Source organism: Nothoprocta perdicaria, unplaced genomic scaffold (genome assembly GCF_003342845.1).
Source record: "Nothoprocta perdicaria isolate Ctin4 unplaced genomic scaffold, notPer1 scaffold_76, whole genome shotgun sequence".
In the NCBI taxonomy this organism is placed as follows: Eukaryota; Metazoa; Chordata; class Aves; order Tinamiformes; family Tinamidae; genus Nothoprocta; species Nothoprocta perdicaria.
The window spans coordinates 3173940-3190725 of NW_020456043.1; the positions used below are offsets into that span (position 1 = coordinate 3173940).

General features: G+C 44.8%; 2 protein-coding genes across 2 annotated transcripts in view; one reads left to right on the plus strand and one right to left on the minus strand.

Moving 5' to 3' along the window:
• Positions 1 to 16754, minus strand: part of FANCM (FA complementation group M) — a gene marked incomplete at its 5' end in the record, with an annotated part of 67047 nt that extends 50293 nt beyond the window's left edge. Inside the window, 4 exon segments of the mRNA XM_026051507.1 lie at positions 13230 to 13388; positions 14370 to 14447; positions 15870 to 16042; positions 16466 to 16754. Coding sequence (XP_025907292.1) covers positions 13230 to 13388; positions 14370 to 14447; positions 15870 to 16042; positions 16466 to 16754 — 699 coding nt within the window.
• Positions 88 to 9972, plus strand: LOC112957745 (heme-binding protein 1-like). The gene is made up of 5 exons (XM_026051480.1): positions 88 to 308; positions 4950 to 5041; positions 6233 to 6374; positions 7714 to 7897; positions 8320 to 9972. The coding sequence occupies exons 1-5, from the start codon at positions 101 to 103 to the stop codon at positions 8489 to 8491; spliced, it is 798 nt and encodes a 265-aa protein (XP_025907265.1). The 5' UTR covers positions 88 to 100; the 3' UTR covers positions 8492 to 9972.
• Positions 16755 to 16786: the final 32 nt, after the last annotated feature.

The window sequence follows — 16786 nt, forward strand, 5'->3', positions numbered from 1 at the left end:
GCACCGCTCCGCGGCTCGCTCCGCTCCGCGGCTCGCTCCGCACGGCACCGGCGCCGCCCGCTCGCCGCTCGGGCCGGCCATGGAGACGGGCGGCTGCCGCATGGGCGGCGCGGAGCCCGCCGCGGCGCCCGCGATGATCACGCTCGAGGACCTGGACGGGATGGCCGAGGAGAGCCCCGACTCCGCGTACCACAGCAACGGCAGCAGCCTCGAGGAGGAGGCCGAGCGCATGGAGGACGAGGAGCAGGAGCGGCTGCTCAGCTACTGGCAGAGCGTGGGCCGGGGGCACCAGGTGGACGTGCCCCGCGGTAAGAGACCGACCCCCTTCGGGCCCTTGTCCTGTCCCTGCCCGTCCCCAGTGCCACCCCGCGGCGGGCCAGCAGGTCACCCCCTCCGGCTCCGGCCCGCGGCCGGGCCAGCAGGTCACCCCCCCACCCTCCCCCGGCTGATCCCTCTGGCCAGCAGGTCACTCCCCAGCCGGGCCGGCAGGTCAGCCCCCTGGCCGGACTGGCAGGTCACCCCCAGCGCGGTTCAGAGGAGCTGCGGCAGAGCAGGGCAGCGCCTCTCTGTGCCCCAGAACTGCCGGCGAGGGGGGCAGGTCTGATATTCAGTGTGACCCCCCTCCAGCCTGACCCCSCTCCGCAGCAGCCCAAGGCTCCTTGCCCAAAGGGCACGCGGCAGTTGCCTGAACAGAGTGCAGCGCTGCGGTGCCGACCCTGAGTCTCTGGCCTTGCACCAGCAAGGAGCCCTTCATTTGCAATGCCTACAGAGTCTTCCTGATTCTTGMAATAAGTCCAAACTTCTCCCAACAAGCAAAGAGTAGCTGCAAACTCACCTTTTCCCCACCCCCAAAATCTTAGCACTTGATTCAGAAAGCTTAACTTGCTTCCCACCATGAGATAACCCAGAGAGAGATTTTTAGCATCTCTGCTAAAGCTAAACTTCAGAGCTAAAGCTCTCTGTTGGGCTAAACCCCCTTTGAGGAGGGACAGAAATGGGGAAGAAAGATCCTTCCCCCCATCCCACTCCCTTGGCCTTTCTGAGGTCTCAAAGTCTTCAGCAAGATCTTAGGCAGCATTAGACACTACTAGGCAGCATTAGACGCTACTTAAAGTAAACATCCAGGTATTTAAAGCCTCTTTCTATATCCCAACAGTGCACAATCTTATTTTCCCCCTTCTTTTCAAGTCACACCTGAAGCATCATCTTCCTAATGTTTTTAACAAAGGAAGTTAATTAACAATTATCCTTAAAAAAACACATAGAAATTGTGCATGAACAGAGTTGGACAGGTCCTGGCAGCCCCCATTGCAGGTGTCTGAGCACAGCAGACACAATCCCTGGTGTTAAGGCAGCCCAGCAGTCGCACAGCAGTGCACTAAAGTCCAGGCTCAGTAGCTGCAGAGAAGGGAGGTGGGCAGGACACCCCCAGCACAGGGTCCCAGCTCGCCCCTAGGAGCAGCTTCATGTCTACAAGGGAACGAGATTCCACCTGCAAAAAAATCCAGTACACTAACACACAGATTCCAAAGTTCCGCTTCTCTAAGGTATAATTGACTTGCTTTCTCCACACACCTGGCCTAAGTAATATTTGGTCACATTTCAGTTACTATGTAATGTTTTTTAGTTACTATGTCTTTGTAGTGTCAAGCAAATACTTCATCAAAAACATCATGTACCCCAAGCGGTGTTGCTGATTATCCTGGGCRAGTCTTCTACTACTTCTGCAGCCTGAACTAAGAGCGAGGCTAGAACGGAGACCATAATCAGAACAGCAGGAAGAGACAGGTTTATAGGTGGGAAATAAAACAGTTCCGAGTCTTGTAGTGGCCTCAGAACACAGACCAGAACCAACGAGTGCAGCAGGACACTTGCAGCTACTGGGGTCCTTAGTACAGAGAGGACAGAAGGAGGAGTGCAGACCCTGGTGCTTCTAGGAGCTCCTCCTTCCTCTTCACAGCGAGATTATTACAGGCAGCAATGGTTAGTTTGCATTGCCAAGCATAAGGTCCAACTGTCCTTTATTTCTTGGACCATTTCCTGGAACCAGGTACCAGATGATACTTAGGAACAGTTCAACTCCCACAGGCTTTGGCGCCGCTTGTGCTGTGGTGACAGCACCTTTCAAAAAGATTTGCTTTGCCTTTGTAAATGCTTTCTGAGGATGACAGGAACATTATAAGCCTTCTAAAAAAAMCCACAAGATTCATGAGATTTTGACACCAACTGATCAATTATCTTCTGACCTATCAATTTATCACTGTTAAGAGCATTTTAACCCTACAGAGTGACTCCAGGACTAAGCCAAGCTTCAACAAAGGTGTGATATAACAGTAGAATCTTTCTTGCATGAAAAATCAATTTCATTTTATTCACTATCAGTAGAAGCAGTTAATTTCTCTAATTGCAATGCAAGCTCAGAAACCAAAATCAGGCACTCGCTGAAGCATAAAGGTGTCCGGGATGCTCAGGGCACAGAGCAGGGTGCTCTGGGAGCAGGTGTCCCGGCTCCAGAGGGAAGCTGGCATCCTGAAGAGCCCGTGTTTGCCCTCAGSCCAAACACCTGCCCCGCAGAGGCGGCTGCACAAGCGGCTAGCCTTTACTCTAAGGGCTGATAGGAACGATGAAGTTTTTGGGGCCTCCCTTGGTGGCTAGGCAGCGGGCTCAGCATGTGTCCACACGCGGCCCACGCTCGCTGCCTGCGCGAGCCTCGTACACGCACCTTCCCCTGCAGCCCCTCAGGCACGCTGTGCCGCTTTCCTAACCCCGATCGGGCACGCTGTGCCGCTTTCCTAACCCCATCCATAGAACCAGCTGCAATTATAACGTAGAAGTTCAGCTAAACACAGCCTCCATGAGCTACACCGCTGCACCCCATTATCAGCTTATTTCTTGCTTTTTCACAGCAGTGTTTAAAGGTTAAAAACTTTGACTGAGAGGACAGGTAAGACAAGCAACTCACTCGTTTGGGGTGGTATAACCCTAACTATTGTGCAAGTTAAGAAAGGTATGAGAGAAGCGTTAGGACTGAATGATGCAACGAAGCAGAACACACGTTATAAGCAGCTGTGTTTCTTGTTCTGGACGCTTCAGACTGAAGAGGAACACCCATATGGGGAGTGTGGCCTGAGCCCCCCCTTCCTTGACAAGGAAACTGCTTTTCTCTCAAAGTCCTGGCCAGCCTCACACTGCAGCTTCCCCAAGGCCTTTGGCTACACAAGCTCCTGGGCCTGMAACGATGAATATTGAGATGCCTCTGCTGTCCTGCTTTGATCTGTGAGCAGAAAGAGAACATCCCATCCTCTTCAAAAGCTCACGGATCAACAGCCCAGAGCAGCCAGCCCTGGATGTTGCAGCACCTCCGACAGGGCAGCGATTCCCAATGGCCACGCTGGGCTGCGCTGCCCCCTTCGCCCCAGCAGCGTGCCCGCACGTTCCGGGCACTCTGCTCCCGTTAGGAGCGATGCTGCCTCCTCCTGCGGCCAGGTGTCCGGTTTAACACATGCACTCTAGTTGTAAACTGTCCCCAACAGCTGGAGCTCAGCTTGGAGCTGCCCGGAACCACGTACAGCTGGGCTCTCAGAACGAGCCGGCAATGAAAAGTTAAATACCTTGAAGTTCGACTGCTCCCAAGGCTGGGAGGTACCCTAGGGAGGTACCAGCTGGGAGGTAATCCTACCACTGCATGATGCTCCTTGTAACATTCGGTGAGGGCTAACGGAGCAAGCACTCAATACGGAAATAAAATTTAAAATAAGCTTGTAAGAAAACTAATTTTGTAGTCAAAGATGGGCTTTGACATGCACTGAGGCAGGCATAGACCCATGAACTGAAAGATAAAACTCCTGACAGACACTTGTTAATCACAGCCCCGTATTCTCTATCTTAGCATGGAAAAGACATGACCATATTTATCAATAAAAGAGAGTTAAAATGTCTAGAGTATTAACATTTCCTAACTTCTTAGTACTCTGCTGAAAATTCAGTGTTGGACACCTAATTTATTTCTATTTTTACTCAGTCTCTAAGGAAATCAACCTTAAATATCACTTATTACTTTTTAAATTTACTTCATGAATTTATTCTATTAACAAATACTTAAAAGTACAGTACAGCACTCTCCCCTCTATTAATAAACCCTTACTACTCCAAACAGCCTTAGAGCTCAAAGCCCTGCACTGGATGCCAGGTGCTGGGAGCCTCATTCCCAGCTCATGCACAGATTCACTAGGCTAAATGAACTCTTCCGCATCTCAACTCTCCTCTCCGAGCCGTGGGTAACGTTCCCTTCCCCACACCATGCCGCCGTTCTCCCACTTAAGGCGGCAAGGCACTCGCAGTGCCTGAGAGMAGGGATCTCATTTCACTCAAGTGCACGCTCCTTTTCAGGCACGTTTGATCTCTACCGTGAAGCAGTGTGACAAATCGACAGGTTTCAAACACTGTGCGAAGAGGCTGAAGCCCTTATCAGAGTTTATAAATACTCCTCACTACTACTGTGTTTGTAATTTATTTCTCCATTTTGCTATAATCTTGATATTCATCATTATGTAAGCCAAAAACTTAGAGTCTTCAACCTCATCCAAACTGAAATAAAATCTTTTGCCTAATGTGCTTTATATCTAATGAGACACAGCACATAAACAAACTATCTCACATCCGCCCCAGCTTGGAAGCGAAATTCTGCACGCGGTAGTTGTCACCTTGAGGTGAACGCCCGGCAGCAGCAAAGCCTTCAGTAAACGCTTCTGCAGCTGCAACATGAGGAAAGGATAAAACCTGCTCTATTCAACATTGCAAGCACAGCATTTAGCTATTCCTATTAATTGTGAAAACAAACTAAAGTTGTTCTAAACACAAAATTCCCCAAGATGTAACTGAGAAAGTGAAACACATTTCATTCTTACTGCCTGTTTCACTTGCRCTGAACATGTGTGATTTCATTGCAGACATGGCCGAGCCCATTCAGCAGCTGACGAGGAACAACAGCCCCCAGGAGAGACAGAGCATCCCCTTCACRGTGATCCAGCGCAAAGAGAAGGTATCGGCTCCGCTCCCCGGCACCTTGCGGCACTGCCAGCACCCACACCCAGCTCTCAAAGCACCCTCTGTTATGAAATTACTTTTATCCAGTTGTGATCTTTAGGCTCACAGCTGGATAGGCAGAAGTGGCAGGAAAGACAGAAGTTGGGCAGCAATTACAGTATTTCTGATAATTTTCTAATTTAACAAATTAAACTCACATTTCAACATTCCACATAATACTCCTTTTCATCACTAAAATCAATACAGTTGTTTCATTACGGAGTTAYGTTAATTAATATTCAGTAAAGAATAAACAGAAGAGATTAACACCTCAATTTAAAACCAAAGTTACCCATTTGTTTCGTTGCTCATCATTAAACGAAGTGCACTTTTCAAAGGCATCATATCCTCCCATACAAACCTGGAATTCATGTCCTACAAACTGTTTGTAGCTCAGAGTGTGCTGCCAAGCATTCAACCTTATGTAAGGGACAAACCCAGAAAATCTTTACTAACCAGGTAGGAAGGTCTCCTGTCACACCAAGTAATCCACATAATGCAATTTTGTCAGTACCTCTATTTCAGTTGCATCTTTTTATACAAAAGTTTGGGACTCAACTCAATTTTGCTATAACAAGATGGAGAATAATGAAGAAACYGCTTGGAAGTATTTTCTCAGTAGTAACATAAATGGTAAAAAAATGAGGTTTTGCAGTGTTATTTTCAAATAATTATTTAATACTGCACCAGTAAAAGCCAACAGTTCAGTATTTTTCTAAAGAAAACCACACACAGAGTCTGCTGAATAAGATTTTTGACTAAGGTTGGCAGCATAKCCTTTCTTGATTTATACAAGGAGAACTAACAAATTCCAGATYTGACAACTGAAAAAAGATGCAGTTGTTCTCTAGTCAAGTAGGATGCATGCACATAAATTTTGCATTGTTTTTGTATATCTACATATTACACACCAATTTGGACCTTGAAATAAAGTGTTTGTAAAACTCRCTAATACTGTGAACTAAGTAGTAAACAAGGCACGTAACTTATAGCTGATACAAGCTTAAAACCTTTCCTCTTGCTTGCCATCCTCTGCATTCAGACAAGCTGATTTCTGTATGCTATGAGCAAAGCACTGAAATCCGGTATGAAGTTGTTTTTTAAAGTGATTATCTTAAAATATAAAATTATCTACCTGTGCTTACAGCTTGGAGACCTGCTTTATGAAAAACGTCAGTATGGGAAAGCCAAGTGGGCTTGTATAAAAATGAAAGAAAAACAGTACGAGCAGAGCATATGTCTGGGATTCATGAAGCTGATGAGGTACATTTGTGAGCAGAACTCCTCAGGTAACTGGCTACCATGATTCTACACTGTAATTAAAATGYGATCTTATCTATTCACCAGCTGCTCTTAATTACAACGATATTTTTATTAACTTTTTCCAAAAATACCACCCTCCCCACATTAACCATTTCCTGCAAAAACCTTTGCACTTGAATTTAAAACAAAGTCAGTCYCTTTCTGCATATGCATTAGAAGAACAAGTGATCGGAACTGAACTGATTTCCAAAGGCTTTCTGACCACAGCAAGTGCTTGGGAACAAAAACAGGCTACTTTGGTAAACAATACAAGCAATGTGAGCAATAAGCAATGGTCTTTTTTTCCTGTAAAAGTTTAGCAATTTAATCTTTACAATAGCATTTAAGTAGCCTGATCTAAGCACTGGTTCAGAGCTTAATGCTAGAAGAGATTGTACCACTTGCCTCCCTGATTTCTAGCTCATAACACTCCAYTTGTGCATGTTTGAATGGACTCCAAAAACTTCTGTGATTAGCACGTTTTCTAAAAGGACAATCCATTTAAGTGAAATACTTAAAGAATATCCACCATATTGTTGGTTGTGCCTGCATCAAAAACATGTAACTGGCTTCCAAGCTAAAGTCACCTGTTTTAAATCGGTTCTTGTTTCTGACATTTTGCAGGGGATTAAGGGGTACTGCAACATTTTGCAGGACCTTGTTCTGTAGAGATATTTATGTGTTATCAAGTGAACCTTCATGTTTTCTTCAAGCTAGAATATCTCAACTGTTTTCCTCCCTCAGGTATTTTTCCCTCTCCCCATTCTGTTAGCTTAAAAATCATTTTGACCCCTGAACAGCGCAGCTCCGTTTCTGCTCTGTGTACAGAGGCAAAGTTCTCACTTCAAATCCCCACTACAATTTGTCCAGTCAAAATCATAACCCTTTACTGCAGCACTGCACACGTGTAGCAGCGTTTCACACAGCTGCCCAGCGAGGCCAGACAGCCCCCTTGTCTAGCAGAGTGACTCAACTAGCTGAGCGAGATAGCTGCAGTTCAGGAGCACAGCCCTCGGGAGCGCAGARTCGGCGAGCCAGGGAAACTGCCCTGCACGTGGAGGAGCTCCCCAAATACTGCATTTCAGACAGAGGTGCACACAGCGATATGCACATGTGCGCACTTAGCTTTGGTATATATATTTAACACCATGCACACTACAGGACATAGTAAAGCACTGCTTCCACCTTGGAACACACAAAGGCCTTTTCTGCACCAACCTGGCGAACACCACGCAGCAATGAAAGCCTGCCCATTACTCCCCATTTGCTCAGAAGCTGGCGCAAGTCTCCTGTGGCATTGCCTAACAGTCCCACGTGTCTCCTCAGGCCTGTACCTGGGGATTACAATTCCCATCGTGACCATAGTCCACACGAACGAGTCCCAGTCGGAGATGGCGCGGGCGGTGACGGTGGCGTATTACCTGCCCCCCGCGCTGCAGGAGGAGCCGCCTCATCCCTTCGACGACGACATCGTCATYGAAGAGTGGCCTTCTACTATCGTGTACAGCAGGTAAGGAGCATCTGGGTTTTGTTCTAGTAGCAACTATAAAAAAAAATGCAGCTTTCCACCTGGACATGTTACAAATCCTGAAAGCTGCCAGTAATAGGATTTTCAGTAACTGCTAAAAGCTGATTGCCTTACAAAACTGGGACATTCAGGAAATAACAGTCACCAGTTCACTTGAGGAAATAATGCTTCTGCAAACGCGAGATGCAACAGCATCTCAAAACAGAGTATTACATGGGGCTGTGAACAGAGTACCTGACAAGACATTTTCTTATTAACTCAGCATCTTCAGTGCTATCCAAGATAAATCCGTGAGGTAGTATCATTTGTGAGTTATGACTAAATAACTTCAGAGAGGAGGAACTTCTGGGCCCTGGAAGAAATGTGGATTTTAACTAGAATTGATATGAAGTTGGTTGTTACAGGAGCTTCAGAGGAATCACCAATGAAGACTCCATAATGAGGGAAATAAACCTGCTGGCAGAAATTCTGGAGAGTCCCGAGCTCTGCTTGCAGGATACATTCATCATTGCAGGATATACAAACCCAGCTGCTGCTAATCGGATTAATGAAATATGGTTCCTCCAAAGACCATAGTCTCCCTTTCCTGCTGCCTTTCAAGTACAACATTTGGTTCTAACTTCATGACAGAATATTGCAAGTGAATCGTGTGAGACTAGAGTACAAACACTCAAAAAAAAAGTGGCTTTTAGCAAGACAGTCAGTACAAGTTAATAAGTGTATAGAAGTGCCACCTGAAATGCACACCATTTCCTATGTCAAATTTTACGTTTTGAAAATAATTGCTACGCAGATTTTTAACATCTTAAAAGAATAAGGTGGACTAATCTTCAATAAGATAAGGGAGATAGAGACCTCTCCCCCTACCCACTTATTAGCATCCCAAAACTGTTTGTGGCTTGGGACTGTCCTGTGAGAGATCTTGGAGCTGTGTCCAGCAGCAGGCAGCGCTGCAGCAGCTGCAAAAAGGACAATGTAGGGGCTTTACATGGGAGTCGCATTAAGACCACCCCCTGTGCAGACTATGCTTCAGAAAAAGAACTTTCAGGCCTTCATTTTGGAAGAAAATGGCCAGATTTAGGGCACTGTGATTAAACCAAGGAGCAAAACCAGACCAGTGCTGACTGGTTTTGATATTATCACCCATAGAGCACCAATTCTTAATGCTTACCTCAAAAATATTTAACAAAAGTATCTTTTTTAACCATGAGAAGAGACCAGGAAGTCAAAACAGTCCTAACGCTCATTAAACTTTTGATAGGCTCGTTAAACTTTTGATACACCTTTTGATTAGGTATAGCCTAATAACCCACTCACAGCAACCTCATGACTGTACGTGGTGTCCACAAATGAAGGGCCATGCTCAGCTTTGAGTACTATGGCCTTGCAATACAGCTTTGGTGCATGTCAATCTGCAGCAACCAAAGTCATCTGTCAGCTACTGCTCATGCTCAACCTCCCGCTGCCACGGGGCCCACGGTTCTGCGGCAGAAAGGCCCAGCTGAAGGGCAGGGGAGCGCATGGGCGCCTATCCTGTCCATGTGCTGAGTCTCCAGGAGGGCCATTCCCACAGCCCTCCAGGCCACATTCCAATATTTGACCACWCTCACTGCGAGAACCTAATTTTCAGTGTTGAAACTTGCTTCCTTTACCCTTCGTCCATGTGACATATGGTAAATCTTCAAGCATGGCATGTTGTACTCAAAGAAAAACTCATAATTCTAGATGCATCAAAAATGTGAAAGCACCATTCAAGTTATACATATATATACATAAAATATATTTAATCACATTATTTAATACAATTAAGTTAGTTCATAAAGTTTCAAAAACTTTACCACCAGCATTATTTATCAGTTGCAAGATTTCAGCTTCAGAGCTTTTGTGTTCCTTGGTTTAAACAAAGCACAAAAACAAAACAAGTAAACACACGATAACCAAACCCAGTGTCTACTAGTGCCCAGTCCTATTAATTGCCAAACAAAAGGGGTTTATATAGTACTTCTGGAATAAAGTACAGATCAGGACCTCTAAGCCTCCTAGCTCCACAAGGCTTTCTGCACAAAGCCCACCTTATTCCGCAAACTAAAACCTCTTACTGTGAAGCTCGACCAGAAAAACAACAGGCTGGAAGGTGGCGATGACCCTCAAGCACGATCAAGGTGCCCTCTAGTGGTTCCTGCCCTCCAAGGTTTGAGGTAAAAAAAAAAAAAAAAAGAATCCTCACTTACTCCTTCTGAAATTCTCATTTTTCCAGCTCTTCCGACATCCTGCACTAGTTCAAAAAATACTTGCCTTGCCAAAAATGAACCAGATTTTATAACTGATCTCACTGTGGGGGAAGGGGAGAGCTCCCCGGACAGTTGTTGTCTGTTGCCCCTTTTCTTGCCCTCCAAGCTGCCCACTCTGCTTTGCCAGGAGGCTACTCTGCTTTGCTGGGTGGCAACACCASTGCTCGTGTCAGCTGTAGCCACAACTAGAAGCCACTTTTTTGATGATGTGACAGTGTAAATGCATGTCAAGGTGTCTCTTACACAACACAACAAGATGGGAAGACACTCATCCTGCCCCTGCTGTTCCTCCCGATTTGTTAAAGACCTAGGACTGCAGCCAGGAAGAAGTACTCAGCGTCCTTTGCACCATTCTGYGGTTTCCCGTCTGATTGCCCCTGAATTGGAGATCAGCTAGAGTAGTTACTTCAGCTTTGCATTTTATTTATTTTTAACGTTTCTTCATTTTATTAGTAACACCAGCCAGTATTAAAGTAAAAGCTAAGAATATAATGGGAAATAAGAGCTTTTAATTGAGTTAAACTGGAGATCCAGGGATGCATTAAATAATAGGTTTTCTTTGGGTCCAAAGAAAATATTTTTATATAAAGGTAAATCAAACATACATTTTGACCTTTGACAAAATTCTATGGCAAATTAAAGAAGTTTTTGCAAATTGATTGTTTTTGACAATTATAGATATAATACGTATGCTTTTGTACAAGAAATGTCTAATGCTATAAGAAACAAATCTCACCATAAAACATCAATTTGTATATATATTACATAGGAGACTATTCAAAAAAGGTGTTTGCTATATCGTACATCTCTTTCCATAGGCAACCTTCACCTGAATATTTCTGTGACTCAGCTGCTTGTGGGTATGGTATAGGAATATTCTTGTTACTAAGATATAAAGATGAGCAGTTTATTTGAATGTGCTGATATCCTAACCACAGCAACGTGTTCCATGCTGTTTTATGTAAAACTGTGAATCCAGCATAGTATTTATTTTGAGGTATGCTAGACTGCTTATGCTGCTGGGTGACAACCAGCTCATCAGGTTTGAAGATACACTTTATGGCTAAGGAGCACTAGCAGCTTCTACAAACGGCCCTTGCAAAGAAGGGCACCACAAACTGCGTGTTTTTTCCATCAAGACACAGAGCATTCTCAATAGTTATACCAATGAATGTCATGGAAATATTATTATTATTATTATTCAAAAATACCATTTTAGAGAGCTTGAAAACTTTTTCAAGCCTGCTTACCTGAATCCTGTTATCTGAATAGGTATTTCTATTATCTATCTATTGCTCTTTGTAAGCATTAGTCAAAGGATTTTCCTTTATAATTTGAAGTACTTGATTTGCACTATATTAAAAGGAGATAATAAAATACCATTCACACATATCTTGGAAAATTAAGTGAAGTAGCCTTGGTAGATAATTTCCTGTATACTGTGTATTTTTCAAACGCGCATTAGTGCCTAAGAAGTTTATTCCAATTATTGTGATGCTCAGGGCCTTGCTTACTCTACATATACAAACATCACTATAATTTTTCCGGCGTTGCTGCATTATGCTGTTTTACACTGCCCTCCATTTTCACTGAAACGTTGTCCCATTTACTGTTCCTATTTGTTAAAATAAAAGCTGACGATTTTATTGTGCAGTGAGTACGCCTGGATTTTACTTTCAACCGCCACGTGCTTCTTTAGCACCACGAGCTAAGAGCGGCTCGAGAGCAGCACCGCAGAGAAGCGGTGCCTGCAGCAGCGTGGCGGGTAGCAGAGCTCTGCCCCGCGGGAAGAGCTTGGAAAGTGCTCAGATCTTCAGGTTTGCCCACACAGTCTGCCCGCAGGGTGCTGGAAAAGCCCGAGTAAGGCCCTCCTGCACAGGCCTCTATGTTATTACCACGCACAGGAGAGGTCTCATTCCAGTTAAGGTAGCAGTCAAATGCAAATGTCAGATCAAAGAGAGGAAATCAAAACCACTGAGGCCACAGCGGAAGTGAACACAGGTTTGTCTGCRCTCCACGGCTAGTCAAGCCTACATGCTAGCCCCGGCTTTAATGTAAAAGCAGAAAACCTCAAACTATATCCTCGAAATCATGCCAGTAGAGGCATTGATGCAGCTAGAGGGACGTAACACTAGTTTTGCATCTAGAAACATCTAAAATCTAGAAAAACAGACTTCTCTAGCCTACGCATGTAAAGTTACTTGTTTGAAAACAGTTCCTCTGAAAACCCAGCTCCAAATATAGAAAACGAAAGTGCAGATTTGCATTCTAGCAGGCTTCATAGTAATTACAGGAAAAAAATATATTTTAAACCCAGATATACTTTAGGGATAATACTCCCATGCTAAACTTATTCCTAACTTCTTATGATTCTTACCAAAAAATAACTCTTCATTTTGAACTTTATGGAGTGATGCTTACATAGTACTGTGTGTGCACTATCACCCCACCACAAAGACACACCATTAGCCTTCCACTGGTGAACACTCTGGTACCTGCTAATCCGCCCTATACTTGAACAGTAGCTACAGATTAAAATAAAAATACTCTAAAAAAAAAGTGTACACTTACAAGGAAATTAAAGTTCTAATGATTATTTCTAACAAGAAAAAAAAATCAATATACAATTTATGTAAGGTTGACAATAACATGGATAAAAGCACAGCAACTCCCAACCTCTTAATACTACTAAATTCCAGTCAAAGTAAGTTTAAAGTAAGTTTCTCAGTTTAAGTCTCAAATACTATTTTGAAAGGAGTCCTGAAAGAAGGTAAGAAAATTAATTTGATAGTAAACTTCCCATCAGTGCCTTAACTTCTTGCAAGATAATACTTAGCAGCAGAAAATGAAGCAGTTGCTGTCATAGCTGAACCATGCTTTTTTTCTTTGCTTTTTGTTGAAAGACAATGCAAATTGCATGGGAAAGCCTTTAACCTTTAAAGTTACTACCAGACTAGAGACGTTAAATAGGAAGGGAGATTATTTCTTTAAGCATTAAGCAATAAAAAAATCCAACAACTCACCCGGATGTAAGCGTTCTGAATTCCTACCAGTTCTTCGCCGAGTGGAACAACAACTTTTTCAACACGCCGCTCATGAGAATAAGGCTGAATCTCTGGGGAGTCCTCAGTGCACAGCTCTATCTTCGCAATGAGCAAGTTGGAAATAACTTGCTGCACAGCCTGTTGGAGAAGTCAGAAGAAAAGATCTTATTTGATTGTTATCGCTCCAGYAATGGAGGCCAATAACATGGAAGTAACTATTTCCATATTTTAATAGGCCTTGAATGTTACAGTAAGGAAAAGGTACTCACTGTCTACAAAGATGGATAAAAAATGAAAGACTCTACAATTAAGGACCTTAAGTAGCAGGTAAATAACCTATACGACCAATTTGTGAATGGAAACTTCATGTGGTTGCCATACAAGCCTCTTCAGGCCTGGGTGTGCTGGCAGGTCTCAGGAGATGTTAACCAGAAACTGGGTGGCAGCTGCACTAGTGGCACCGCAGCAGCTGAGAACTCCTGTAGGTGCAGGACACGTCAAGCTGGCACTCAGCAGCCTAAATACCCTCTACGTGCACGATGACAGAGCTCCTGCCACTGCCATACACCACCCCACAGGAATATGCAGTTCAGATCTTGCTGTTTAAGACCAAGAAAAACTAAAACTAAACTTTTCAGTTTTCCCTGTTTAGCTCCTCTTTAATATTAAAGTTTTGAGCAGTAAACAATTCCCACAGCACTTATTTTCCTCAAGCATTAACATTTGAAAGGCTACATATAAAAACCAGCTCCATAGCTTTGCCTGTGTATTTGGATGTCCAGCYGCCTTAGACTGCGAGCTTCAACCACGCTGGTATTTAACCAATAAACCATACTCAAGAAGAAAGCCATTTAGCAGCGAGAATAAATGCTTTTTGCTTCATGTAGGCATGCCCTCTTAAACAGCAAAAGGTACATTAAGCATTTCACTACGTAATCTTAAACCCTGTAAGAGAGGACAGGAAAAAAAGAAGTAATAAACTTTAGAACAAGAAGCACTCAGCAATTAGCTTTTATTTGGAACTCTCTCTGGCAGACTCCAGCATCCCCCATGGCATTCCGATTTTTTATTAGCGGCTTCTGTTAAAGCCATTCCTCCAACCACGCAAGCTGGACCTACCTTCGTGTCACTGCCTGGYGTGGCACTCAGGGCCAAGATCCGAAACTGATTTGTGTATTTGCTTAGTTCCTTCACGACCTAAGAGGAGAAAGTTTCATATTAAGATCCTTACAGGAGATTATTTGCAGATACAAGCTATACTGGTGAAAATAACAACTGAGTGCTAAAGCCTCAACAAAGTATTCTAAAAGTAGATTTAAATTTAAAGGAAAACCAGAAATTCCTGAGCTGATAATATTTTTATCCAAGAACATTTCATCTGGATTATGTTAGCCCAATTCCACTCAACAGAGCAAATTTGATAAGTTATATGAAATGATTTTTCATTTGATTTAACCAAAAGATTAACAGCATGTTAATCCAGATAAGCCGCCAAAAAGAAATTCAAAGAACTGCTCTTAAAAAAAAAAAAAAAAAAAAGTAATTGGAGATGTCTAGTTCCAACTAATCAGAATCCAGATCAGTTAAAAATTGCTGTGGAGAAAGAAAAAAAAAGATCAGCATTCACCAAGTCTTGCTCGCTAAAGTTCTTCAGCAGCCATTAGGAAGAGATTTGAATAGTCCATAGTTCTCATCCTACAATCCTCCACAAGAGCAAAAACGTGACAGTCCTGTTAGCTGCTRAACACTCAAGCAATAACCAAACTGTCCCCTACTTCACTCTCCTGCATAGCTCAGCTCTGCCAGTGCTGTCAGGGAACAGACACTTCTGCCTCTACCAACCGCCTCGCGCTGCGCAGAGCGGGAGGAGAACAACAAAACAACTGCAAATAGCAGCAAACATAAAAGCAATGGGAAAACAAGCAAGGGCTAGAGCAGATAGAGGAAGTCCATTTACGCTTATAGAAAACGCAAGAAGAAAGCCTCCTAATATCGCAGCTACAGGGACTGGCAAGAGCTGATTAAAGATTTTTCCCTCTGTAACTAAAGCGACTTAAATGCCAATGAAGACAAATCTTGGCTCTATRTCACACAGTGATTAGAGTAATAGCAAAAAAAAAAAATGTTTAGCAATATCAGAAATGGTTTTAGAGCATTATGGRAAAAAAAAGGCTTTGAAAAAGAAATTATTAAATGTTCTGAAAACTGAGAAGATAGGAAAAAACTATGACAATGGCGAGCCAGCATGTACTGCTTTAATTTAACAAGCTATCATCTTCCTTCCTGGCAAGCGAAGTTAGACAAGCACTAAATAACACATTGGCATTTAAAGATCTAGTAGGCAACCATGTATAAACTGCATCAATCTCTTTTAATACACAGAACTTCTCGACACACAGACAGGTAGGAGGAGACCAAGCCAAGACACTGTAACACACTATGTCCTAAWCAACACAAAGCCTTGCTTTACAGGGAGATTTTGACTTCATTTCACTTAAGATGAAGAAGTGGCACTCCAAAGCCTAGAAGCCACAACACAACATCCCTACAGCAAGGACAYGGCCGTGCTCCCAGGAGAACCCGGGCCGCTCCACAGCCGGCGTCCACCCGCGCTGTCACCTGGCAGTAGGCGTGATTCCCTAGGGCTTTGTGGGCTTCATCGATGACCAAACACTTGATGTCCACGGCTGGACAGGTTCCCCGGGAGAGATCGTTCACCATGATCTGCGGCGTGAGGAAGAAGACTCTCTTGGCAGCCCAGAGCTCCCTCCGGCTGAAGACCTGGGTTCCCCCTGCAAACACAACAGACAACGTGAGCAACGTGCTCAACGAGGGGCAAAGCAGGTAAAGAAAAGGAGCTAGGAAGGAGCTGGCTAGGGCTGGCTAACCAGTGTTTGCAAATGAGACTATTTTAATAGCACATTGATGCATTTCCATTTTTTGGAGGGAAAAAAATAAGTGATTGCAATGAAGAGAAAGCTCTGTTTTACAACAGAATAGTAACTGCAGAGCTAGGCAGAGGAGGACGTGCGGCTGTGCAGCCCTCGCACGGCGCCGGGCACAGCTCCCCTCCAGCTAGGGCTCGCACTCAGGCAGAGGCTACGGGGCAGCTGTTGGTGCCACTGCTGCGGGCAGCAGCGCGCGGCAGCCCCGGCGCCCGCCAAGGCCCGAGGACACCAGGCAGAACCCAGCAGGGAGCCCGYGGCGGCCCGTACCCGTCATCTCGGCCATGTGGCGCGGCGGGATGCCCATGAGGCGGGCGCAGGCCTCCATCTGCTGCGCCACGAGCGGCTTGGTGGGCGCCAGGAAGAGCACCTTGCCCGAGGGGAACCAGCGGTAGAAGTTGTACATGACCACGGCGGCCACGAAGGTCTTGCCCAGCCCCGTGGGCAGGCACACGAGCGTGTTGGCCAGCAGCGCCGCGCCCGCCATGCGCAGCTGGTAGCCGCGCACCGGGTAGTTGGTGGGGTAGATCCAGAGCGCGCCGGCGGCCGCGCAGAACCCGCCCGGCCCGGCGGCGGCGGCGGCGAGCGCGG